A 26,700-nucleotide genomic window follows, 5' to 3' on the forward strand; every position below is an offset into this window, starting at 1 on the left:
GTCAGCAATTGTGAGGCCGGTTGGATGTATTGCCAAATTCTCTAAAATGACGTTGGAGGCGGATTATGGTAGAGAAATTAACATTACATTCTCTGCCAACAGCTCTGGTAGACGTTCCTGCAGTCAGCATGCCAATTGCACGCTCCCTCAATAATTGAGACATCTGTGGCATTGTGACAAAAAGGCACATTTTTGAGTGGTCTTTTATTGTCCCCAGCACAAGGTACGCCTGTGTAAAGATCATGCTGTTTAATCAGCTTCTTGATATGCCACACCTTTCAAGTGGATGGATTATTTTGGCTAAGGAGAAATGCTCACTCAGAGGGATGTAAACACATATGTGCACCAAATTTTTGAGAAATAAGCTTAATTTGAGAGAAATAAGCGTATGGAATATTTTTGGGATCTTTTATTTCAGCTCATGAAACATGGGACTAACATTTACATTTTTGTTCAGTGTATTTAATTATGAAAGGCATAAAAATACATTCTACATTTCAAAGTCACAGGCTGGATTTAAAAAAATGTTTGCCTATAGCGGTCTTGAATGTGTTACACATTTTCCCATCAAGTCAGACCTCTCTACACAATGAAATCCCTCTCCCACACACCGCTTCTCCTCTCCACCCCCCCCCCCCCCCAATCCCTCTCTCACACACCCCCTCTCCTCTCTGCATCTGCTTCTAATCAACGCTCACCGCCAGTGGCCCAGGGATCCAATTCTCTCCTATTCCCCATGATAGCCTTTTCACAAACTGAGAAACTGCATAACAGACTAGAAACCAGACAATAAATAGCATTCCTTTCCTTGGCTCACATTATACAGACTTTACTGTCATCAAATCAGCTAGAGATATAATACAAATGGTATAATAATAATACATTTTATTTGAGCCTTTCAAAATACCGAAGGACAGAGAAAGAAGCATATTGTTATAGTATTGAGATGACTCTTGAAAACCATACACACATAATACACGTACTGAATTTGTCTAAAGGAATGTTTACATATATACCAGACAAGTTCAAAAACATGTAATTGCACAGGAAAAATATTTATTTCCATGCTGAACATATGTTTAGACCAGGTGGGAATGAATTGCATTCTATCTCAACTCTTGAAACCGGTGATATAAACAAATCTGTTTCCTGTTCTTTGATTGGGTCCTCATCATCATCTGGTGGTGATAATCATCATACCCTGACCAGGAAGTGATGCATACTGTACATCCTTTCCCATGTTGCCTCATTGGTTGCATCCCAAATGTCACCTTATATTCCCTCTATAGTGCACTACCTTTCGGGGGGGGGGGGGGGTAATCTGGAGCGGGGCTAAGCCCCCAATCCGGAAGTTGGAGAATGTTGCATTTTCCAAACACCTGAATCATCTTTTTCCTGCAATCTAGAGCCATAATCATTATTCAGAATTCTATGTAAAAAATATGTTTCATTTTCTGCTTATCTAAGGATACAGAATTGAATACATCATTTAAACATTTACTGTGTAGGTTGGAAAAAGTATGTGAATCCCTAGGCTTATGACTTCTCCAAAAGCTAACTGGAGTCAGGAGTCAGCTAACTTGGAGTCCAATCAATGAGACAAGATTGGAGATGTTGGTTAGAGCTGCCTTGCCCTATAAAAAACACTCACAAAATTTGAGTTTGCTATTCACAAGAAGCATTGCCTGATGTGAACCATGCCTCAAACAAAAGAGATCTCAGAAGACCTAAGATTAAGAATTGCTGACTTGCATAAAGCTGGAAAGGGTTACAAAAGTATCTCTAAAAACCTTGATGTTCATCAGTCCACGGTAAGACAAATTGTCTATAAATGGAGAAAGTTCAGCACTGTTGCTACTCTCCCTAGGAGTGGCCGTTCTGCAAAGATGACTGCAAGAACACAGCGCAGAATGCTCAATGAGGTTAAGAAGAATCCTAGTGTGTCAGCTAAAGACTTACAGAAATCTCTGGAACATGCTAACATCTCTGTTGACGAGTCTACGATACGTAAAACACTAAACAAGAATGGTGTTCATGGAAGGACACCACGGAAGAAGCCACTACTGTCCAAAAAAAACATTGCTGCACGTCTGAAGTTTGTAAAAGTGCACCTGGGTATTCTGTGGACAGATGAAACTACAGTTGAGTTGTTTGGAAGGAACACACAACACTATGTGTAGAGAAAAAAAAGGCACAGCACACCAACATCAAAACCTCATCCCAACTGTAAAGTATGGTGGAGGGAGCATCATGGTTTGGGGCTGCTTTGCTTCCTCAGGGCCTGGACAGCTTGCCATTATCAACGTTTATCAAGACATTTTGCAGGAGAATGTTAGGCTATTTGTCTGCCAATTGAAGCTCAACAGAAATTGGGTGATGCAACAGGACAACGACCCAAAACACAGAAGTAAACCAACAACAGAATGGCTTCAACAGAGGAAATATGCCTTCTGGAGTGGACAAGTCAGAGTCCTGACCTCAACCCGATTGAGATGCTGTGGCATGACCTCAAGAGAGCAGTTCACACCAAACATCTCAAGAATATTGCTGAACTGAAACAGTTTTGTAAAGAGGAATGGTCCAAAATTCCTCCTCACCGTTGTGCACGTCTGATCCGCAACTACAGAACACGTTTGGTTGAGTTTATTGCTGCCAAAGGAGGGTCAACCAGTTATTAAATCCAAGGGTTCACATACTTTTCCCACCCTACACTGTGAATGTTTACACGGTGTTCAATAAAGACATGAAAATATATACTTTTTTGTGTGTTATTAGTTTAACCAGCCTGTGTCTATTGTTGTGACCTAGATGAAGATCAGATCAAAATGTATGACCAATTTATGCAGAAATCCAGGTATTTCCAAAGGGTTCACATACTTTTTCTTGCCTCTGTACCTCTTGAGCTGTCTGTAGTCTCCAGATTGGTGGATTCCTTTTTTTAAATTTTGTAAAAATAATTTCTGGGTAACAATTAAGTACCTTACTGTGACTGTTTTAAATTAAAATGGTAACAAAACTAAAAAAGAGCTTCTTAGCAAAGAGCAATTTCTCAAGCAAGACATTTGCTAGGACTGTCTGGGAGTGGGGAGAGAAACTAAAACTGATTTCATGAGGATTTTTCCAAATACATGGATAATTCATTTCCTGCAACTTCCTTGTCTATGGTCAACTAAGCAGGCAGCGTCCTGAAGTTCATTTTGAAAACAGTTCGGGTGCTAGACCTAACCCCAAGTCATTTTGCCTGTGAAATGTATACCTCATTCCACCATGATAGGGTTAGGCTGAGCAGTGTCACATAAAGTAGGGGGGAAGGGGGACGCAGACTGGCTTTATGGTCTCTCCTGGAGTGAGAGGGAGATCAGAGAGTCCAAGAGCGCCCTGAGAGGTCAACCCTCACCCCTGTTTGTCTCGCTCCTTGCCCCCCTCCTTGCCTAGGAGATCCTCTTTCACTCTCTGCCACATGGTAAGCCCAGCCAGCCAGGGAAAAGATCTATCATAACAAACGCTTCTTCACTTTAATCAAACACACACTCATGTGCAGCAGTAAAGACTCCCTCTCCATACAGTACCATGACTTTCTCAGCCCATACTGATGGTTAGATAGGCCAAAATGTTAGATAAATGGGAGATTGGGGTTAGATAGCATCTGTCTCTGTCAAAACACCTAAATAATGCGCTGGCAGTAGCCTCCAATTAATCTCCTTATTATTCAGAGCAGTGAAAGGATCCTGAAAGTAGCAGGGCACACAGAACAACATCACTAAACACCAATGAACAATGCAGAACTGAGTGTCTCAGGTGGCGGCAGCACCATGCATCAGATCTCTTTCAGTCTTTTGATCAGAGGGCAGCAGCGTCATGACTGTTGAAGCATTCAGCGGGCGAGGAGGGGCAGGGAGCCTCATTCCAAACTTTTCATCAGATTGATGGCCTTGCTGTGACTCCTGGGCTCAGTGGGCTGAATGGGGGCAGTGTAGACCACCACAGACTGATTTATCCATGAAGGAGTGAACCTCTGTGAAGCCCACAGATCATTCCAGAAGGCGATGCCCTGTGAGTGATCTCCCCCTGTGTTTAGACCCCCTGCTGAGAATACCAATGTGCAATAGGGCAAACGGGGGAGGGACTCTCGGGGACCAAGAGGAGACTCACAGTCTCCTCAACAGCCTCTTCAACATGCAGCCAGAGAAGTTTGTTTACATGGTGCTCACTAAGTTTAGACAAACCTTGCTGAGAGCTTGCGGGTTTCAGAACGCTGAATTGCTGCTTCTGGTAATAATAACATATTATGAGCTCTCAGCCTCTCACAAACCTTACATAAACCAGTGTGTGTGCTGTGTCTGTGTGTGTGAGAGAGAAACCTTATGCATATTATAAAAGCTGGGGTTTGCTCTCCTTTGATGTGTCTCATTCAAGTGGAAGTGGTTAACTGCCATGTTGTTGTGGGGTTGTTTTGCTCTTGCAGGGAAGGAACATCCCTAACATGCATCAATGGAATTTGACAACCTGGTTATTGGTCATCTGAGACATATAACTTCCACATGGTTCGGTCAGGACCAATGGCACAACTCAGCCGCATTTGGAACGGCTTACAACACGCTTTTTGTAGGCAGAGACATGAAGCGAGAACAAAATCCCTCTGTCACAATCTAATGTCCAGCATGACATGTCTCTTTATAGTCTTGAGTTTCTGCATTGAAAATGCCCATACACATACAAGTAGATACACAGAACAATACTTCCTTTGTGACTGAAAGTAGCAGTCAGTCAGTCAGTTACCGGCCTCTTCCTGGTGTGTGGAAGCATCCTGACCCTTACACATTTTTCATAAATGAATCACCTTCTTTGACGGTCTGACCTGGGTAAACAAACATAGAGGCGGTGAAGGGTGAGGAGGTGGGGTGAGAGGGCAGCTGGTTTTCCTTCAGCCTGTACTACAGACAGAGTGCTGAGGCTTATTCCGGCTGCCCTCTCTTCCTGGACGAGTGGAGCAGAGGGGGAAGGGATAGGGGTCTGAGGGGGTTTGGGGGTTGTGTCTGCTGCTTAGGCCCCCAAGGTGAAAGGGTGCCACACGCGGACCCTGCAAACGGAGGCGACTGCTGCCAGACAACACTCAATGTGACTCTGACAGTCAGCGGTGGATATGCCGTCTGGATGTCTACACTACACTGTCTGTCTGCCTGCCTGCTGGACATACACACTAGTCTAGTGAACTCTCTATTGCTCTCTATCCATCTCTCTCTCTTTCTCCCTCTCTCTCTCCCCCCTCAATTCAACTATCTCCTATCCCACTCTCTCTCCCCCTCCTCTCTCTTTCCCTCCCTCCCTCTCTCTCCCTCCCCTCTCTCCCCCTCCTCTCTCTTCCCTCCCTCCCTCCCTCCCTCCCTCTCTCTCCCTCCCCTCTCTCTCTCCCCCTCCTCTCTCAATTCAAACCACCCCTCTCCCCCCCCCCCCCCCCCCATCTCTCCCACTCTCTCCAGACTTCCCATATGTATGTGATTTAAGCTCAGGCTCTGGGGAGAGGCAGGTCCGCTGGGGGAGGCGTAGGGGGGAGTCGAGAGGAGAGAGGGAGGAGGGAGAGGAGGAAGTACACACAGTTTACAGGACTTGGGGCTGGGCTGGCGCAGGCACCGCATCTGGAGGTCGGACCAGTGGAAAAGTGAAACCAACGGGTGCAGTGGAGCGAGGGAGAGAGCTGTCTGTGTCCCAGAGAGACTTCACTACAGACGGGACAGGGAGAGACAGAGAGGGAGCAGTGCTCCACTGGACTAATACACAGACATGTCTGCTACTAGAGCTCTGCCATGCCTCTGCCTTCTTTTCTCCATCATCCTCTCAGGGATCGTCTGCCCAGCGGCTCCCAACGGTTTAGATTTGGAACAGCGTTCGGTGGTAAAAGTAAGACCAGACTTTTCTTTTTTTCCTCTGCTTGGCTGGTACAGGATGCATAGCAGGCTTCCAGTGCCTTATCACAGCTAAATATAGAGGGCCTGTTGTTGTTACAAACTTTTCCACGACTGTGGAAAGAGTCCTATCCTTTGGACTGTGTCATGTCAAAGACTTGTGCTGTATGCCTCTGCAGCTAAACCCTGACGGGTTTAGATTTGAGAGCCACTGTAAGACAGACATGTTTGTGAGTTAGTCAGTGTGCTTCGTAGACATTTGTGAAGTGCTGGGGTGGTTTGGGTGTGAGAGGATCTTGCTGTGTGGATCTATATCTCTATGGCCGTACTCTGGCCACTCAGTGCTGCGTCTCAACCCTCTCTGTGTTCCGCCTGGGGTCGGGCTGTTAGCGGAGGAGCTCCAGCCGAGACCTCGATGAGGGCCGTGCCATTCTCCACTGGCACCCGCTGGCCCCCCGATAGGGCCCTAATGGAAACCAGCTGCCAAGTGTTGAGCAACACACACAGAGGGAACACAGCAGGCAGAAAGAGCATGAGAAACAATACGTGACGTGCTGCTGACATATTTATAGTGGGTAGACTGGGTACGGGCTGGTATTTCCTGTTTGTGGGGCCAGTAGGGACCCCTATAAATGGGCATCGAGCTTAAAGATGCCTTCTTCTATCTCAGGGGGACACAGGCAAAACAATGTGTCCAGAGCTAGACTAATGTAAGAACAATGAATTGAATAGCTAGACTTGTGTGGGGCAGGGGCAGGGAGCAGACCCCCCATAGTGTTTCAATTGAGAATTGACGATCTTCCGCCTCTTGTGAAATGTGAAGATTGTTTACTCGTTCTGTGAGCATTCCAATTCCATTGTCCCATGAGGAGAATGAGGCCTCTCCACTGCAGACATATCGTCTCTGCTCTGTTTTTGGATTATAAGGAAATTCACATGACCTAACCAGGCCCTTTTCCTCCCAGTGTCTTCCGAGGAGTTTACCACTAAGCCAGGGGCCGAAACCTTCACCAGGGCCAAAGTCAATAACCTATCTGCCCCTTATTGTGAGGAGTGGACTCAGGGAGGCATATGGTTTGTTGCTCCCATTGCAAAGAGAGCGAGATTTCACAGCCACACAGTCCCACAGCCTCAGACCTGAAGAGATGTAGATTTTGGACTGAATTCCTGTTTGAAGCCAATTCTTGTTTTCTTTTGGCCTGAGCTAAAAAAAAACACTGTATTTATTCAGCGCTGTCCCAGAGGCAGAGATGAAGGCAGACTCATGGTCAATCTTGTGAATCTAATAACATAGGCCTACTACAGCACTTCTGAACACATGATATAAACAGCTAGTGATAAACGCATACCATTTAACAATGTTCAGTCCTGTTAGAAGTGGAACCCAGTGACATAGTCTTTGGAACATGCTGCTGCATATGAAACACAGAAAGGCTATACCGCATGGTGAATGTCATCTTTGTTCTCTATGGTAGTGGGCACACAGAGAAGTTCCGAAATTGCTCACATTACAGTGGACATTCACAGTGGACCTGAAGGCTACAGATGTCCATTATTTCAATGTTCATGCCACTTAGGAGCGGATTAGAGCATTCACCATGCTGTGAACTCTTATTGAGGGGTTCCTTTTCAGTATCTCAGGATTACTCCCTATACCCAGGGGAAATATCACCCAAAGTTTGGGCTTGGTTTTTGAATGAAAGGGGATTCGAAACTAAATTACATTTTAATGAAAGCATTAATACGAACAGGAAATAATGTAATTAGATATGACGGTGGTGTAAAGGCTACTGGGTTGTATACACACTTGAGTCCTAAATGGCACACTATTCCCTATATAGTGCACTATTTTGACCAGAACCCTAGTGTATTGGCCTTGGGGGTCAAAAGTAGTGCACTATGTAGGGAATCTGTTGCCAGTTGGGACACAGCCTATCCCACACTAAACCATCTGCTGATTCTGCTCCATCTTTCCCAGGAACCTCTAGTCCCATGGGTCTGGTTGTGTATGCATCGTCCAGCTGTTTGACCTGTCACAGGATGTCACACAGCTAATCATTCTAAATCCAGTCATTAGCAATGAAGGGTCATTCTTCAGCACTGTCAGCCACCGCTAAAACCGGTGGACTAACATTCTGTGGTTGGACTTGTCCAATGGCCTCATCTGTGATATGGATCTCTAGACTGCTTATCATCCCTGTACCCAGTCAGATCATTTTACATTATGTCTGGCCTCTAACATCTACTCTTTAGTACGTGTTAATTATTAAACAAAGGGTTAAATAAAAAAACATGTCATCAATTGTAATGCAAACATACTGTATGTGTGCGTGCATAAGGCCAGTGGAATTGATTGAACTATAACCAGGACATCATATAACATTGTAACAATATGATGTATAAGTCTGTTCTTATTTACTTTGTGTACTATAGGTCAGGAAAGCCACAGGAAGGAAAGGGCTACAGGGAAAAATCTGCTCTGGTCATGAAAGCACTGCTGTTCACAGGATGTTCCACATTAGTTCACTGGAGAGGCATTTCTTTGTCTCATGGCCTGCTCACGAATAAATCAATAGAAAATATGCATCACAACTGGGAGCATACAGTATCTCTGGAATGTATGATGTATTTGTCCCAGCCAATCTGGATGGAACAAGGGGGCAAACTTGGCATTCTTACAGTAGGCCAATATGAACAGAGTGGTATTGTATGATCGGTGCGCTCTTTGAATGGGGTGACTGAAGATCAAAGTGATGTGTGTGTGGGGAGGAAGGGGTGTGGAGAGGGGTTACTGAACTCTGACATCATACTGCAGCAGGAAACCACCTCTAAGTGGATTTACATGTACCAAACGTGGGATGACTAAAAGTACTGTCTCATAAATTCCGTGTCGGCCGTGTGAGGGAGAAACTCTGAGGTGTCGGAGCTGGGACTGTCGATCCCACATCCCTGCACTTTAATCCACAGCACTAGCAGTGGCAGAAAAAGTGGCAGAGTGAACTGGGCACAAATGTTGTGTAACTGACATTCTGTAAATATATTGCAGAGCAGTATCCAGTATGTAATACTTTTTTCCTGGTCAAGTACTGTGCTTAACTTTCACATCTTACAGTAGCTGAATAAGAGAGCATCTTCTCCCATGAAGGAATGTGCATGTGTTTGATAAGAGATGTTGTGGAAAACAGTGGAACGTTGTAGCCCATTGATGACAGACCACCTAAGCCAGTCTGGCCAAAACGATTCCAGGTGCTCTACTTTCTGAAATTGCTGTTGAATGATAGAGTGCCTCGTTAGCAACTTGGCATTAATGTCAGGGACCCAGCTGCTCTCTGGTCAATATGTTTCTAATTCTGCAGCCATTAAACTGGTTAATTTTAGACAGATCAGGTTCAGGGGCAAATTTGTATTTGTTGGGAACTGAGATTGTACTCCGTTAACAAAAATCTCCCTCATGTTCCCTCTCTTAGGTGTGTGCAAAAGGATATTTCCTCAGTAACCAGAACAAATGCCTACCATGTAACTGCAAAGGCCACTCAGAAACCTGTGAGGAAATCACCGGCATTTGTTTAGTAAGTATTTTCCCATGTATTACCTCCTCTTGATTAATCATTATTACACTATGGTGTAATAGATTATAATCTTTAGATTACAATCTACTATTATATCAGTAATAGATTTCAACTAGATTACACTCTTTAGGGTAGAGTGTTTTTTTTTAAATATACCTGTATATTCAATATCACTCCGTCAAGGGAAATATAGTATTCTTTCTCACAAAGATATCTACATACATTTTAGGGTGATGTGTATCCCTGGAAATAATCAGAATTCATGTAAACATTACAGTTTTGAAAATGTAGCTTGTCCAAAAAAAAGTGGTCTCTTGGCACAATTTACTCCGGGTATGGGGTTAGTTGAGCAGAGGGATAGGGTAACTTAAAACCGCCTACAACTTCATGTACTGAAATAAATATTACCCCTACCTTTTTAAAACCATGTTTATCTTTATTTCCCAAACACAATTCAACACAATCACAATCATTTTGGTCTTTTAATCATTTTAAGCGTCTTTTTACACCGGCTTAGCAGCAAACAAACACTTTGTACTTTTTTAAAGACTTTTAACATAGGCCAGGCTCTGTTGTTACCTCATATCCCAGAGATAATGCCTTACATTACATCTGGGAAGAAAACACTTCCATTTGCTCAACCATTGGCTCAACTTACCTCATGGCCATTGGCTCAACTTACCCCAAGGCAAACATTTTGACCATATTAGCCCACACAGCCACAAGGATGCACTTTCATGCATTTCTTTGACTTGGTGAAAATAAAAAATGTTGGACTTAACTTACTTACCACTTTTATATGTGTTTTTTTCCTTCACAGGCTCCATGAAAGGATAACCTCTTCCTAAATATTTGGTCAAATTATGAATTTTGTTTATGGTTTCCTAGAAACAAGGGTAGCTCAACTTACCCCTTTGGCTCAACTTACCCCACTCTCCCCTACCATACAGTCATGTCAGGACCACACCACTGGGGATTTCTGTGAGATCTGTGAAGATGGATACATGCCTGACGTCAACACATACGGACGACACTCCTGCCGGCCGTGCGCCTGTCCCCTGTCCATCCCCTCCAACAAGTAAGCCACAGCGCCCGTACCTCCAGACCCTACCGTTGTGTCGGCCCTGCAGGGAGAAGCCTCCCACTGGGCAACTGGTTGAATCAACGTTGTTTCCACGTCATTAAAAAAATAAATACAAATCTGATGACGTTGAATCAGCATGAAAAAAAACTGATTGGATTTGCCAAAAGTCATCAATGTAAAGGAAATGACGTCTTTCTCTCACCCAAGTTGTAATCTAAATCCAATGACATGGTGCCACTTTGTGTTGATTTCATGTTTAATTCACGTTAGTTGACGTCTCAACCAAATGTAAATCGGAGCTAGACGTTAAAATTACGTCTGTGCCCAGTGGGCTGTGTGTTGGCGAGCAGAGCTCACTGACTAACATTCTTTCCCCTGTGTGTCTGGCCAGCTTTGCACAGCACTGTGACAGAAGCAGTAACATCCTACGGTGCAAGTGCCAAGAGGGCTATGCTGGACATTACTGTGAGAGGTCAGTGCTGACAGGGACTTGGCTTGGCCACAACCATGCTTTACTGCAACTCCACCATGGGACCAATTACACTCATAACATTAAATCAGCTCAAGCAGCCACAAATGAAACTCTTGCATTTTCACCTATTTCTACATTTTGAATATGGGCCAATTTTTCTGAACCTGAAAGGAAAATATTTGGAAATGCTTTCAAATAACAATGATGTTTCAGTATAAGTGATTAAGACATCCTAAGTCAAACAATTATTGGCAATCACCTTGCGTCTTCCTCACCCAGATGTGCTCCAGGTTTCTATGGCAACCCCATGGTGATTGGTGACTCCTGTAAGAGGTGCGACTGTAACGGTAACTCGGACCCCAACCACATCTTCAATGAATGCCACAACGTGACCGGCTTCTGTCAGAACTGCTGGGGGGACACGGCTGGAGCCAACTGTGAACGGTGTGCCCCGGGTTTCTACGGTGATGCCATCAGTGCCAAGAACTGCAGAGGTGCGTGCCAACTTGCCAAGAGTACTATTAAACATGACTTACCCTAAGGCCCTTGCTCCACTAATATAAGTCAGCCCTACTGTCAATGAAGACTACCCATGGGAAAACATAGAGAACAAAACAGATATTTATACATCTAAAGATGATGCGGAGGGTGAAGATATGTTCATGAGCAGTTATATGCTTAACTTTGTATTTGAACCCTGCTTTTACCTTGCTCTTTGTCTTAAAGGCTTACTATGGCGTTGTCTTCAGTAGAGCTCGGACAATTCCCCCTTGTGTTGCTCATAATGGGTGTTATAGACATACGCCAATTACAAAGCTCTATGTGAAACAAAGTCCATTTTGTGTGTTTACATAGTTTGGCAGGCTGGTCAGTGAGAATTCCTGCCATGCTCTAATGCCTCCATGCCTCAGAGACAGTGCAGTACAACAAAGATAACCTTGTGGCATGTGCACATCAGTGTAAGAATAGCATCATGGAAAGTCAAGCTCTAGTAACTCAAGGAGACAAAGAGTCGATCTTCTGGTTACTTGTAGAAAACGTCATAGAATACTAATAGACATGGGAAACTCCTTGTCAGTCTGTTGCAGGATTAGCATTTGTATTGTCCTCCGCAAGGACAAAAATAACCTTTCCCATTGTGACCATGCCATGCTTCTGTGACCCGCGCTGTATTACCTATGAGTGTGTCCTGTGCTACAGCGTGCGAGTGCAGCAAGTGCGGGACAGGTTCGTGTGACGACAGGACCGGGACGTGTCACTGTAAGCCTGGTGTCACCGGCCGACTCTGTGACCGATGTGAGGTGAGTCACTTCGAGGGCCTTATCAAGGCGAGCCGTACAACCATGTGGACACATATTCACACTGTTGGACAGTCTTTCCTGATAACTAAGCAAAGCAGGCGTAGAAGAGAGCAGACAAAATCATTTAGGCTACTGTGAATATATAGTTAACAACAGCATGAACAACAGCAAGCAAAACTAACTATAAGGCTTGTGTCTATAATGTGCTTTAGGAGGGTCACACAGGTTTCAACAGTTGCCAGGGCTGCCGGAGGTGTGACTGTGGGGCTGCCGGTCTCCGGCCTACTTGTCATCCTCTGACCCACAGCTGCCAGTGCCAACCAGGGGCCGGAGGCCGATACTGCGAGCGCTGCCTCCCAGACCACTGGAACTACGGCCCCTCAGGGTGCCAGAGTAAGTCATGTGTGACCCTACTCCCGTCTCAATCACCAACATGCAGGAAATCCTGGAATCAAAAGCTAGTGTCTGTCATACACGTCAAAAAAATCCCTCTCTCTGTGTTTCACACACTCAAGAACATAAACCACCCAGACCAGTTTGGTCAAACATTCGGTACCGATATTGTTTTCCCCAGAGTTTTTACTGCAGCTAGCTAGCCAGTCCACTGTTCCCACACCCACTCATACATGATGTCAGGCAGGCATCTGCTGCAATCTGCAACCCGGGGACCAGCTGTACACATCTGTGCACGACCACAAGGACAGACTGCAGCTAGCATCCGACTTTCCGCTGACATCACCGCCCAGCCCCAATTGATCTGGCCAGCTGCCAAAATCATCCCACAGCCACAGTATAGAGAACCAGGGAACTAAGTTCAAGTTTTATTTGTCACATGCACAAGTACAGTGAAATGCTTAAAGCTGCTATGTAACTTTTGGGCGACCCAACCAAATTCACATAGAAATGTGAGTTGTAGATATGTCATTCTCATTGAAAGCAAGTCTAAGAAGCGATAGATCTATTGCGCTATTTCTATGCTTCCCATTCTTATCTTTCGTTTTTGTGTCTTTTACTTTCGGTTTTGTACACCAGCTTCAAACAGCTGAAAATACAATATTTTGGGCTATTGAAAAGATATTACACAGTGGTTTAGATGGTACAATGATTCTCTACACTACGCATAGACTATTTTTGTCACATAAACTGAAATAGGCGAACTTGTAGAATTTTAGCATCCAGGCAATGGCGGAGCGATTTCGGCATATTGCACCTTTCACTTGCAAGCCCTACCCAACAGCGCAGTATTCAAAAGTATAAATTCTAAGAAAATACAAAACATGAGAAATAAGAACTAAGAGAGGAAGCTATATACAGTACAAGGTCAGAGCCAATACCAAACCCCTCAGCATGTGCAGCAGCACTCCTTCCCAGCCATAATACTCACCATGGGTTCCATCATATTTTTGGTACCCAGACTGACTCTCACATGTCCAGCTGATAAATCATTCGACTTGATCAAGGGAACTCCACATGGAATCAACTGTAGCTATATGAGGTGCATGTGTGTGTCTGTTTCTTCCATCCAGAATGTGACTGTGCTAGCGGTCACTGTGACATGCACACTGGGGAGTGTTTGCCAGAAGCGGCCATGGTCAACCCCTGCAACATCAGTAAGAGGGCTTGGTTAGAAATAAAAGACATTTCAGTTCATCGTAAACAAATATTTTTTTTGTGTTGGACTGATGTGATGTTGGGGAAATTACATAGAAAATGATTTGTCGTTATTTGGCTCCTCCCTCCTATCAGGTTGTGATGAGTGTATCTGGCACCTGATTGGTGACCTGAGGCTATCCAATAAGACGCTGGACCAGGTGAAGGTCAGCGTGTTGAACATCTCCACTGGGGCTGCAGCCAACGACAGACTCAAGTACTACAACTACACCGCCCACCGTCTGCAGGTAGAGTACAGCCTCTCTTTCTGCTCACGCTGATATAGTCGGGACTCAATCATGTTTATACACACCTATATTATCCGTTCATTCTGATTTAAACAAGCGAAATAAGCAACTCAACTTCAGGAGTTGAACTATTACAAAGCCACTGGATATTGGCAAATCTCATACACTAAACACCCAACCAACCACCCAACCAACTAACTAACCTACCAACTAACTAACCAACCAATACACCAACCATTGTACAGTGCACATCACACAATTCTCTTCTCACGATCCTAACATGCATTGACTGTATTGTAATTGCATTGTTTAAGTGTATCTAATTTCTCCCGTTTTGGTTTCAGACTCAGTTTATGAACTGGAGAAATAAGTCATCTATGATGAGGACACAGACAGGGCAGCTGGAGGAGGCCAGTGCTGCTCTACTCTCAGACATGAACCATCTGGCAGAGACAGTAAGAGGACACCTTCATCGCTCATCTAACTCACTCGCACTCCTCTTCCTCCCTCTTTCACTGTTTACATTACTCTGGAGGTGAAATAAAGTCCACCTGCAGAAAACAATTTCTATTAATCCCGAAACACAACCAAAACAAACTGCAAATGCATCCAACAAGTTTTTAGAGTCACAAGCTTGATGTAGTCATTGCATGCTGGGAATATGGGGCAGATTACTAAACTTTTGACCAATTTTAATACACTAATAAGTGGATTTGGCCAAATATTTATGACATCCTCAAATGAGGGGGACTAGATACACGAAGTGCTTTCATTTCTAAACAGTAAAACAGATATGTATGAAAATACCCTAGGAAAAAAAAGGTGACATTCTGTAGTCGCCTGAGAAAAAATATTTGACCTCAAATACAAAATCCTGGAGTATAGAGCCAGTAAGAAAGTTTTAGCTTCACTGTCCAAATAAATACGTAGGGGAGTGTAGATCAGTTAGCTTATCTCTCAGAGCCATCAAATCTATTTTATTGAGCTGTAGTGGTAGTGTCCGGACTGTGATTGATTTGTGTGTTCTTGTGGTGTTTGTCTTGACTATGTCATTGATGTGTCTGGTGTTTGTGGTGGGCCAGGAGAGTGAAGTGAAGTCCATGGGGGACCGAGTGGATGAAGACACACTACAAAGCGTCACTCTTGCTGACGAGCTGACCACTAACCTCACCACCCTCAACGTACTCATTGAAGGTAATTTTAGGCCTGCTAAAGCTACACTGCTATGCCTCTTTGAGTACTGTCCACCTCCCCGGGATTATTAAGGCTTTTAGGTACGTTCTAAATATTGATATGTGATATTCAATAACTTGGCTTAAGATTGAAATCCAAATCAACTTTGCTGTATTTCCTACTGTCGTCCATTTATCAGCGTTTGAGTTTACGAGAGGTGCTTCTGGTAACATGGCCTCAGTCACATCCCAGCCTTCCTTCACCCTGTGCTCCCTGTTATGTTTGTGTCTCACAGAAATGATCAGTGACTGGGAGCTCTACAGTGTCCATCAGGACCTGGACCCAGAGGTCATCAGAAAGAAGACGGCCATGGCCGAGGGCATGGTGACATTGATGAAGAAACTGGACCTGTCCACACGAGAGCCCACTGCCACCGATGAGTCCACGGAGGCCCACGACCGTGAGGAAAACACGTGCATGCGCACACACACACATTTTTGATGATGTGTTACAAAAGGCTGCGTTTGTGGTCCCATTTGTGTGTTGTTCAGTCCTTAGACACGTGCGTCAGCTGGAGAAGAAGCTGATCAGTACGGAAGGCCGCGTGGCCCCGATACGGGAGGTGCTCTCCCGCTTCACCAAAAAGCTCTCTGAGGCCCAGGATATCCTCCAGAAGGCTGCCAACACTGTCCAGGAGACGGAGGACATTAACAAGGCCAACACCGTCAAATTCCAGAGGAGTGAGGTAACTTCCCACAACCCCGGGGTCCGCTTGGACCAAACCGTGCCGCCGGGAGCCGCTCTCGTCCTGGCTCCCCAAATGTCTCTCGCTGACTCCCTGACTCCCAGCCTCCCTGATCCTCTGACTCTCTGACTGACTTCCTTACTGGCTGCCTGACAGACTGACTGACTGCCTGCTGGCCTGACTCCCTGGCTCTCTGGTTTCCAGCTCTCTGTGTTCGTCCGCTTGGGTTTATTACTACAGCTCCCTGTGAGAACGCCCTGCTAAAAAGATAAGTGCAGCTCAAGCCTGCTCTAGGGGGAGTGTGATGTTGTTGAGTTCTGCCTCAGTGCAGTCTACCTCTAACTTCCCTCTGAATGTTGTAGGAGTTCAGCTTGGCTTTATCACTGGGAAGCAACGCTGTCCTGCTCCTGCCAAGGAATAGACCAGATATTTCTCTCCATCTGTATGGGGATTGTTGTTGTTCCCAAAGTCTGCCAGAGAACTCAATTACCCGTGGTATTTAGTAGTAGAGAACAGTAACACAGAAACAGCTGTTGGATTGGATTGTTCGGAGGCACAAACTGGGGGAGATGCATTACTGCACCACACAATTGTATCCCCATATAAAGAGGCTATGCCCCTTAGAGTTAAACACCTACAGCTGCTTGACATTGAATTGGGTATCATGTGTACAGTCATTTTGTAAAGCTCCTTAAAATTTCTTTAAGTCTGGGGCGTGTCTGTTCTGTTTATAGATCCGAAATACAATACAACAGGCCTGTTGGTCCTATTCATTATGGTGTGAAAACCTGAGGGATTGCGATTCTTTGTAGAACACAGACTGGCCTGTTGTCATGGCCAAGTTGACATTATGGGCCCATTGTGGTTGTGCTCCAGTGGAGCTTGGAGCAGCCAGCTGCTGCAGTGCCGTATGTGTGTGTTATCCCCATGATCAGGGCCTCTGCTGTAAACCAATGACATGAATGGTGCACTGTCCAAACAGGAGGCCTCCCATAATCTGGGGATCTTCCTTCCCTAAGCAGATTGGTCAACACTAGTCGTAGCAACAGAAACAAAGCCAGGGTTACTATGGGGGTAGGAAGATGTTACTGTGCTATACTTATATCTTTGTCAACAAATATCTCTATCTTGCCTCTTTGGGGAAAACACATTTTTCATCATTTTCATTTCACGTTTAATATTATTGTTCCTATGATTTATGTACTTTTATGATAACAGGGTTCAAATGGGAGACATGCATAACCTGTACTCACTACACATAATGTATCATCTGTCCTCGTATAGCTCCTCCCACCAGCCTCCTTTGCTCTGTACTACAAAAACGGAAGTATTCAAGTAGTCACCAGTCCTGTCCACTCTCTCTCCCAGGCCAAGCAGCAGATACTGATGGAGAACTACGAAGCTGTGAATGACACCTTGCAGACAGCTGAAGACCTCATCATAGACACTGAGAATACTGTTGCTGAGATGGTTCTCCTGGTGCAGGTAAGGCCTGCTCTCTTTCTGTACACACCACAGTCACCATTAACCTATGCCTGAAAGCTTTGTATTTTGGACCCATTGCTGCAGTGCGATGTTTTTTCTCTCACCCATCTATCCCATAATGACAACGTGAAGACATGTTTTTAGAAAATGTTTGCAAATGTATTGAAAATGAAATGCAGAAATATCTCATTTTGGGGGCCTCCCGAGTGGCGCAGTGGTCTAAGGCACTGCATTGCAGTGCTTGAGGTGTCACTACAGACCCAGGTTCGATCCCAGGCTGTGTCGCAGCCGGCTGTGACTGGGAGACCCATGAGGCAGCGAACAATTGGCACAGCGTTATCCGGGTTAGGGGAGGGTTTGGCCAGCTGGTATGTCCTTGTCCCATTGTGCTCTAGCGACTCCTTATGGAGGGTCGGGCGCATGCAAGCTGACTTTGGTCTGTACGGTGTTTCCCCCAACACGTTGGTGCGGCAGGCTTCCGGGTTAAGCGAGCAGTGTGTCAAGAAGCAGTGCGGCTCGGCGGGGTCGTGTTTCGGAGGACGTATGGCTCTCGACCTTCGCCTCTCACGTACGGGAGTTGCAGTGATGGGACAAGACTGTAACTACCAATTGGATATCACGAAATTGGGGAGAAAAAGGGGTAAAAAAAATGTATAACAAAAACATTTCTCATTTACATAAGTATTCAAACCTCTGAATCAATACATGTTAGAATCACCTTTGGCAGCAATTAAAGCTGTGAGTCTTTCTGGGTAAGTCTCTAAGAGCTTTGCACACCTGGATTGTACAATATTAGCAAATTATTATTAAAAAAATTATTTAAGCTCTTTCAAGTTAGTTGTTGATCATTGCTAGACAGCCATTTTCAAGTCTTGCCAAAGATTTTCAAGTCAAAACTGGAACTAGGCTACTCAGGAACATTCAATGTCGTCTTGGTAAACAACTCCAGTGTATATTTGGCCTTGTGTTTTAAGTTATTGTCCTGCTGAAAGGTGAAAGGACTCCCAGTATCTGTTGGAAAGCAGACTGAATAAGGTTTTCCTCTAGGATTGCCTGTGCTGTGCTTAGTTCTATTCCATTTATTTTTATCCAAAAGAAAACTCCCTAGTCCTTGCCGATGACAAGCATACCCATAATATGATGCAGCCACCACCATGCTTGAAAATATGAAGAGTGGTACTCAGTGATGTGTCATGTTGGTTTTGCCCCAAACATAACACTTTGTATTCAGGACATAAAGCTAATTTCTTTGGCAAATCTTTTACAGTTTTACTTTAGTGCCTTATTCAGGATGCATATTTTAGAAAATGAGTATTCTGTACAGGCTTCCTTCTTTTCACACTGTCATTTAGGTTAGTATTGTGGAGTAACTACAATGTTGTTGATCCATCTTCAGTTTTCTCCTATCACAGCCAGTAAACTCTGTAACGGTTTTAAAGTCAGCATGGTGAAATCCCTGAGCGGTTTCCTTCCTCTCCGGCAACTGAGTTTGGAAGAACGCCTGTATCTTTGTAGTGACTGGGTGTATCAATACACCATCCAAAGTGTAATTAATCACTGCTGAAAAGGATACCCATCTACCATTAGGTGCCCTTCTTTGCGAGGCATTGGAAAACCTCCCTGGCCTTTGTGGTTGAATCTGTGTTTGAAATTCACTGCTCGGCTGGGGGATCTTACAGATAATTGTATTTGTGGGTTACAGAGATGAAGTATTCAAAAACAATGTTAAACACTATTATTGCACACAGAGTGAGTCCATGCAACTTATTATGTGACTTGTTATGCACATTTTTACTCCTGAACTTATTTAGGCTTGCCATAACAAAGGGGTTGAATACTTATTGGCTAAAGACATTTCAACTTTTCATTTTCTATTAATTTGTAAAAATGTCTCAAAACATAATTCCACTTTGACATAATGGGGTACTGTGTGTAGGCCACTGCCACAAAATCTAAATGGAATCCCTTTTAAATTCAGGCTTTAACACAACGAAATGTGGAAAAAGACAAGGGGTGTGAATACTTTCTAAAGGCACTGTATGGCATGACAGGGAGAGTACCATGTATTCTCAATACACTTAGTATGAATCCATGACAAATCTAACAGACACCCAAAATGATATTAGGGCATTTTTTGGAGTTGCAGGAGATCAAAAACGCTGCTGCAAACTCTGACGCCCTCTGATGGCATTTTCTAAACGATTCATAATATTGTGTACTACCCTCATAAAGTACATTTCGGTTTCAAAACTATAAGTACTACAAACACACGCTTAGTACTGTTAGAAAAGGTAAGAACTTCATTCTTATGACCCACCAACATTTGCCAGACCCTGTACAGGACCCAAAACAACCGCTCAGAGTTGAAACAGGTTATACAATTCCCCTTTTGAGGGGATACTTCAGGATTTTGTAGCACTTTGTATTCTTCCCCAGAGTCAGATGAACTTGTGGATACCATTTGTATGTCTCTGCTGGAAGAATTTTGCTAACTACCATTAGTGCAATTGCTATCTAGCTTTAGCATAATGACAGGACATCAATGGTAAGCATAGGGCTTCATTGCCAAAATCCCAAGGTATCCCTTTAAGTCAATTGGCTCTCTATTGGTTTAGTCAGTGGGGAAATAGAATCATTCAGACGTAACTTTGTTAGTTAAGTCCTGGAATGGGGTCTGTATCTGTGTAGAACGTGACTGAGTACCACGCTGCGATCGATGGCGCCAGCAAGCTGCTGCAGGAGAAGACTGAGGCGCTGTCCCTGGCAGACAGAGACCTAGTCCAGAGAGCCCAGGACCACGCAAAGGATCTACAGAGTCAAGCGGACGAGCTGGAGTAGTGAGTAGTAGTGATGTCTTATAGTAGTGATCTCATAATGGCATCACTCTAATGCACATCACATTGTAGAACCAAACAACCAACTGCTAAACATGACTACACTCGATTATCCACTTTATTCCATTATAATGCACACCACATTCAAGAACAAAACCACCACTGAACATTATTCAAAACTGATCAACACTCAATCACACTTTACTTGAAGCACAAATGAGTAGTACAGTAGTAGTATCACAGTTAAAAGCAGGCCAAAACTACAGCTATGTTCTTTACCCTTAATGCTTTACAAAGACTCCAACTAGACCTTGATGTTGTTGTACGTTTCTTTCCACCTAGTGATCTGAAACGCAGCGATGCCAACGGATTCGTGCAGAAGGCTCTGGATGCAGCCAATGTGTACAACAACATAGTCCAGTACATCGAAGAGGCCAACATCACTGGACTGACAACACTGGATTTAGCAACAAGAGCTGAGGATGTAGGTTGTCTGAAATGCGCAGCAGTTAGCTACATTAGCTACATACAGTATTTAGGCTAATATAGAGTGGTTTTCAATTGATAAGCTAAAACTGTGCTGTCTATGGCAGGCCACCAACGGGATCAACACACAGCTGGGGTTCCTGAAGACCCAGAGTGACAACATCTTCAGGGAATCTATTTCATTGCGTTCTGAGCAATTTGGTATGACATATTGTTTAGATTAGGCATTGTCTGATTGTTGTTAGACTAGGCTGTACAGGTTCTCCTCAATGATACATGTGTGAATTGTCTCAACAGAGGTTGAAACTGAGGTTCTGGACAAGATTAAATATATTGAGGAGACCAAGGAGACCATGGATGACAACACCAAAAAACTAGCGGAAGTACTGAAAGACATCAAGGGAATTGAGCCAGGTAAAACACATTCTTGTTCTGGACCATAGCCTATCTAGGGTCTCTGACATGCACATCATTGTATTCACTGCCATTCCAAGATTGCTCTCCTCATCTCGGTACTGAATTTGTTGCTCTGAATTCCACTCTGACCTTCCAGGCAGAACCACCAAGCGTCTGGAGCTCACCAGGGAGGTGGCTGAAGGCACCCTGAACCGCTCCGTGGAGGTCCTGCAGACCATCACCCCCATCCACGAGAAGGTAGAGGAGTGGGCCACCAACATGAAGAACCAAGATTACTCTGCTGCAGCCTTTGACCGCGCTGTAGTATCTGCTGGGGAAGCAGGTACAGTACACTCATAAACACTTCTACAGTATTTCAATCCTCGACAGAGAAGACTAAATGACTAAGCATTACACTCAAACTAGTAAGTGGTAATCCTCTCCATCCATGGTGGGGTTTTCAGTTGAGAACCTGTCTGAGCTGGTTCCTGAGCTGCTGGACAAGCTGCGTGTCATTGAGAAGAAGCCAGTGAACAACGTGACCACCAACATCATGAGGATCAGAGAGCTCATCGCCCAGGCCAGGAGTGTGGCCAAGAAGGTCAAAATTAACTTCTGAACAATCACTAACATCACAACCAAAATGTACTTTCAACCAATGAAAAACCCTGTATAGTCTTGTGTTACTATAATCCCAAGTCTTGTTCAAAATCGAGTCCTGTATGACACAGATACAGTGCCTTCGGAAAGTGTTCAGACCCCTTGATTTTTTCCACATTTTGTTAAGTTACAGACTTATTCTAATATTGATCAAATATTTTTTTCCTCATCAATATACACACAATACCCCATAATGACATTTATTTAATCCATTTTAGAATAAAGCTGTAACGTAACAAAATGTGGAAAAAGTCAAGGGGTCTGAATACTTTCCGAAGGCCCTGTATATCATGTTTTGTTACACCATACTGTAGGTCCAAGTTTCCATGAAGTTCAACGGTCAGTCGTCGGTTGAAGTGCAGCCCCACATCAATGTGGCGGACCTTAAGACAGTGACCACCATCAGTCTGTTCATCAGGGTGGACCCAGATAAGGACCCTATTGAGGACCGCTTCATCTTCTATCTGGGAGACAGAAACGTGAGGAGGCTGGGGGGAGAGGGGGAGGTCAGGAAATAGGGAGATGGGCTGGTGCTGGGTTCAGATCTACTTGTCCTGTATAGCTTACTCCTTGTGTTGTCATGCCACAACCCTGGAAGTTGGCCATACAGCATAAACACATCTGGGATCAGGCTAGCATAGACCAGTATATAGCGATAATACTGAGGTGTTTTTCTATTGTGTGGGTGGGTTGGAGAAGGGGGTTGCAGAATGGCCCAGATCTGCTATTGAAAGTTCCCAGACTTGGACCCTGAGGATGGCTTGAGATAAAAGGGTGAGAGCAGCTTGTGTGCAGATGAATGGTTTGCTGTGATCATGTGAGCAGAAGAGGCCTTTGAGAACAGACAGTTGCCTTTTTCAAAAGGTTTCCAGGAGACGCCTGTTGTGTGTGCCACTGCCGCCAAAGTCGGGGCTCATTTACATAAATGCCGTTACCCCCCACCCACAGGAGCTTAATGACGGCAGGGCAGAGCTCTCCTCTCTGGGCCTCTCTGTTCTCTTTAATGATGCTGCTTGCCCTGGTGATTCTGCCACTGCTGTAAATTATGCAGTGGTGTTTGTGTAAGTCTGCTTGATGCTTAGAAATGGCACTCTGTGACCCTTCGTTGGTTTTATAAAGCAAAGATTAGGAGATTTTACCTGAATAAGATCGCAGGCAGGGATTCAATTTTACAATACATGCACTGTGCTATATAAAACCTGTCACCTTGGTTTCTCTCCTACATATCATATAGGGTAAGAAGGACTACATGGGTCTGGCCATCAAGAATGACAACCTGGTGTACATCTACAACCTGGGAGGGGAAGATGTTGAAATCCCGCTGGGTTCAAAGCCTGTCAGCCAATGGCCTCCAGTCTTCAACCTCATCAAAGTGGAGAGGTACAGTAATGCGTTACCTAAGCAACAGATCCAGTCGCACAGATAGACTGGCATAGCCTGGTAGAAGATGAACTAATGCTTATTAGACAAGACATCTGTCGTGTCTGTTGTCATGCCATACATGTTTCATGAATGACAAGCAATGACAAAGAACTTGGCTAAAGCACATACAGTACAGATTTGCAACCTTGCTAAAGACCGTCCGTCCATTCACACAGACAGGACATCTGTCTAGTCTAACCACTCACAGGGATTTATGAGGCTGTTCTGCCCATGCAGGATGTAATGGTGTTGATGGGACTGATTATTCACGCTGCTTTGTGTCTTTGTTTTGACAGGCTGGGCAGACATGGAAAAGTGTTCCTGACTGTACCCAGTCAGACGTCCACTGACGAGCAGAAGTTCATCCAAAAGGGCGAAGCCTTTGGCACCGACTCCCTGTTCAACCTGGACCCTGAAGACACTGTCTTCTTCGTGGGTGGCGTCCCCGCTGATGTCAGGGTACGGTATTACTTTCTAACAGGATATGACATCAACCTCTGATCAGAGTTCTGTGGCATTGGCTAATGCATAGCAGACCATTTACATCATACAGTGTTGATGTAAACTGTACTTCCCTCATGAACCATTGACACAGCAGAATTGAATCAGTTCTGAGATGACTCTCTTTTTACTTTTTCCTTCCAAGATAAGATTCTGAATGTTCTGTTTTTCTTGTAGCTTCCACCTGCACTCAGCCTAGCTCCTTTTGTGGGATGCATCGAGTTGGCCTCTTTAAATAATGACGTCATCAGTCTGTACAATTTCAAACAGACCCACAAGATGGATGTAGTTGCTTCAACACCTTGTCCCAGGTATGATATACTGTATCTTGTCTATACGTTTTCTGTTGGGAACTTTAGATATTACCTCTGCCCTTAAAGAGTCCACATGTCTCCATCTGAGGCTCCTTCAGACAAGTCGCTTCATTTCGACTTAACATTGTTTTCTTTCCCGTATCAGGTATAAGCTGGCATTCTCACAGAGTCGTATCGCCAGCTACCTGTTTGACGGAACTGGATATGCCCTCATCAACAACATGGAGAGGAGGGGTAAATTTGGCATCGTCACCCGGTTTGACATTGCTGTTCGGACTGTAGCAAACAACGGCATCCTGTTACTCATGGTCACCGGGGTAAATATAGTAGTGAAAATGTCCCCTGTATTTTTGAACAAGCAACATAGTCAGTCGGTCAGCGATGCAATGCTATGCCTTGCAATTCTTCAGAGAGCATAGAGAGATTTACCGATACTTGTTCTGCATCATGTTACTGGGAAAAATGACTCTAGAAAAAACTGTTCAATAATTCTTTCCAGGACAACTTCTTCCTGTTAGAGTTGAAGAATGGCTTCCTACGTCTCATGTACGACTTTGGCTTCAGCGGAGGCCCGATCGTCATGGAGAGTAACTTACCTAAACTACAGATCAATGACGCAAGATACCATGAGGTAAATCTAAATCAGCCCATTGTCTTTTTGTCGGCAGGGGTGTGCCTATTGAGATGTGAATGAAATCAATTTCCTTTCAACAGTAGGCCTAATCCAATCTAAGCTGTGCTGTTCTTTTTATAGGTGTCAGTCATCTATCATTACTCCAAGAAGATCATTCTATTGGTGGACAAGAGTCACGTGAAGTCCATGGAGAATGAGAAAAAAACGTTGCCCTTCTCCGATATCTACATAGGAGGGGCCCCCTCGCATATTCTCCTCTCCAGGTGAGTCAGATATCTAATCACACACATGCACTTCCTCACACCAATCCAAGGACCTTAAGAGGTCTAACTTTGTAAGCATAGTTGACAATTGCAACACAATATCAACAGATTATTACATTAGCATTACACTGAGTACAGTTGGACAGCAGGCCCTATGTGACTATGAGCATATTCCCAGGCCTGAGCTGTCCTCCCTGATGGGGCTGAAGGGCTGTGTGAAGGGCTTCCAGTTCCAGAAGAAAGACTTTAACCTCCTGGAGGAACCAGGCACTATTGGCATCAGCAGCGGTTGTCCTGAGGAGTCCTTTGTATGTACTGTAGTCCATAGCAAATGCTATTAGACAAAGCATTGGTGGTGTATACAGAATCAACTGAACTACAATAGTTGACAATGTCCCTGTTGTGTCTTGGATTCTAACAGATGTCCCGTAAAGCCTACTTCACTGGAGAGAGCTACCTGGGGTCTGCAGCAAAGATATCTCCCTTCGACGCCTTCGAGGGTGGCCTTAACTTCAGGACACTGCAGCCTACTGGTCTCCTGTTCTACCACATCGAAGGGGTATATTGATTCTTGCCTGAATTGTATTTATTTGTTTCATAAACTCAACAAAAAAAGAAACGTCCTCTCACTGTCAACTGCGTTTATTTTCAGCAAACTTAACATGTGTAAATATGTGTATGAACATAACAAGATTCAACAACTGAGACATAAACTGAACAAGTTCCACAGACATGTGACCAACAGAAATGGAATAATGTGTCCCTGAACAAAGGGGGGGTCAAAATCAAAAGTAACAGTCAGTATCTGGTGTGGCCACCAGCTGCATTAAGTACTGCAGTGCATCTCCTCCTCATGGGCTGCACCAGATTTGCCGTTTCTTGCTGTAAGATGTTACCCACTTCCACGAAGGCACCTGCAAATTCCTGGACATTTCTGGCAGGAATGGCCCAAGCCCTCACCCTCCGATCCAACAGGGCCCAGACGTGCTCAATGGGATTGAGATCCGGGCTCTTCGCTGGCCATGGCAGAACACTGACATTCCTGTCTTGCAGGAAATCACGCACAGAACGAGCAGTATGGCTGGTGGCATTGTCATGCTGGAGGGTCATGTTAGGATGAGCCTGCAGGAAGGGTACCACATGAGGGAGGAGGATGTCTTCCCTGTAACGCACAGTGTTGAGATTGCCTGCAATGACAACAAGTTCTGTCCGATGATGCTGTGACACCACGCCCCAGACCATGACGGACCCTCCACCTCCAAATCGATCCCGCTCCAGAGTACAAGCCTCGATGTAACGCTCATTCCTCCGACGATAAACGCAAATCCGACCATCACCCCTGGTGAGACAAAACCATGACTCGTCAGTGAAGAGCACTTTTTGCCAGTCCTGTCTGGTCCAGCGACGGTGGGTTTGTGCCCATAGGCAACGTTGTTGCCGGTGATGTCTGGTGAGGACCTGCCTTACAACAGGCCTACAAGCCCTCAGTCCAGCCTCTCTCAGCCTATTGCGGACAGTCTGAGCACTGATGGAGGGATTGTGCGTTCCTGGTGTAACTCA

The 26,700-nt window shown here is 44.7% G+C and overlaps 1 protein-coding gene across 1 annotated transcript in view; it reads left to right on the top strand.

Annotated features, from left to right (window-relative positions):
• Nucleotides 1-5,525: 5,525 nt before the first annotated feature.
• The window catches only part of LOC106607733 (laminin subunit alpha-4-like), a 30,275-nt gene continuing 9,100 nt past the window's right edge, over nucleotides 5,526-26,700 (top strand). Inside the window, exons 1-29 of the mRNA XM_014205004.3 lie at nucleotides 5,526-5,898; nucleotides 9,371-9,472; nucleotides 10,423-10,550; nucleotides 10,948-11,028; nucleotides 11,308-11,522; nucleotides 12,229-12,329; nucleotides 12,542-12,722; nucleotides 13,856-13,939; nucleotides 14,076-14,227; nucleotides 14,572-14,682; nucleotides 15,310-15,421; nucleotides 15,696-15,860; nucleotides 15,952-16,145; nucleotides 17,514-17,630; nucleotides 20,319-20,467; nucleotides 20,807-20,948; nucleotides 21,058-21,151; nucleotides 21,248-21,364; nucleotides 21,504-21,689; nucleotides 21,811-21,947; nucleotides 22,321-22,485; nucleotides 23,241-23,386; nucleotides 23,725-23,887; nucleotides 24,107-24,240; nucleotides 24,389-24,560; nucleotides 24,743-24,874; nucleotides 24,998-25,140; nucleotides 25,319-25,448; nucleotides 25,562-25,699. Coding sequence (XP_014060479.3) covers nucleotides 5,782-5,898; nucleotides 9,371-9,472; nucleotides 10,423-10,550; nucleotides 10,948-11,028; nucleotides 11,308-11,522; nucleotides 12,229-12,329; nucleotides 12,542-12,722; nucleotides 13,856-13,939; nucleotides 14,076-14,227; nucleotides 14,572-14,682; nucleotides 15,310-15,421; nucleotides 15,696-15,860; nucleotides 15,952-16,145; nucleotides 17,514-17,630; nucleotides 20,319-20,467; nucleotides 20,807-20,948; nucleotides 21,058-21,151; nucleotides 21,248-21,364; nucleotides 21,504-21,689; nucleotides 21,811-21,947; nucleotides 22,321-22,485; nucleotides 23,241-23,386; nucleotides 23,725-23,887; nucleotides 24,107-24,240; nucleotides 24,389-24,560; nucleotides 24,743-24,874; nucleotides 24,998-25,140; nucleotides 25,319-25,448; nucleotides 25,562-25,699 — 4,008 coding nt within the window. The 5' untranslated portion in view covers nucleotides 5,526-5,781. The remainder of the gene's footprint in view (nucleotides 5,899-9,370; nucleotides 9,473-10,422; nucleotides 10,551-10,947; nucleotides 11,029-11,307; nucleotides 11,523-12,228; nucleotides 12,330-12,541; nucleotides 12,723-13,855; nucleotides 13,940-14,075; nucleotides 14,228-14,571; nucleotides 14,683-15,309; nucleotides 15,422-15,695; nucleotides 15,861-15,951; nucleotides 16,146-17,513; nucleotides 17,631-20,318; nucleotides 20,468-20,806; nucleotides 20,949-21,057; nucleotides 21,152-21,247; nucleotides 21,365-21,503; nucleotides 21,690-21,810; nucleotides 21,948-22,320; nucleotides 22,486-23,240; nucleotides 23,387-23,724; nucleotides 23,888-24,106; nucleotides 24,241-24,388; nucleotides 24,561-24,742; nucleotides 24,875-24,997; nucleotides 25,141-25,318; nucleotides 25,449-25,561; nucleotides 25,700-26,700) is intronic.

This window comes from Salmo salar, chromosome 06 (assembly GCF_965601325.2).
Source record: "Salmo salar chromosome 06, fSalSal1, whole genome shotgun sequence".
In the NCBI taxonomy this organism is placed as follows: domain Eukaryota; kingdom Metazoa; phylum Chordata; class Actinopteri; order Salmoniformes; family Salmonidae; genus Salmo; species Salmo salar.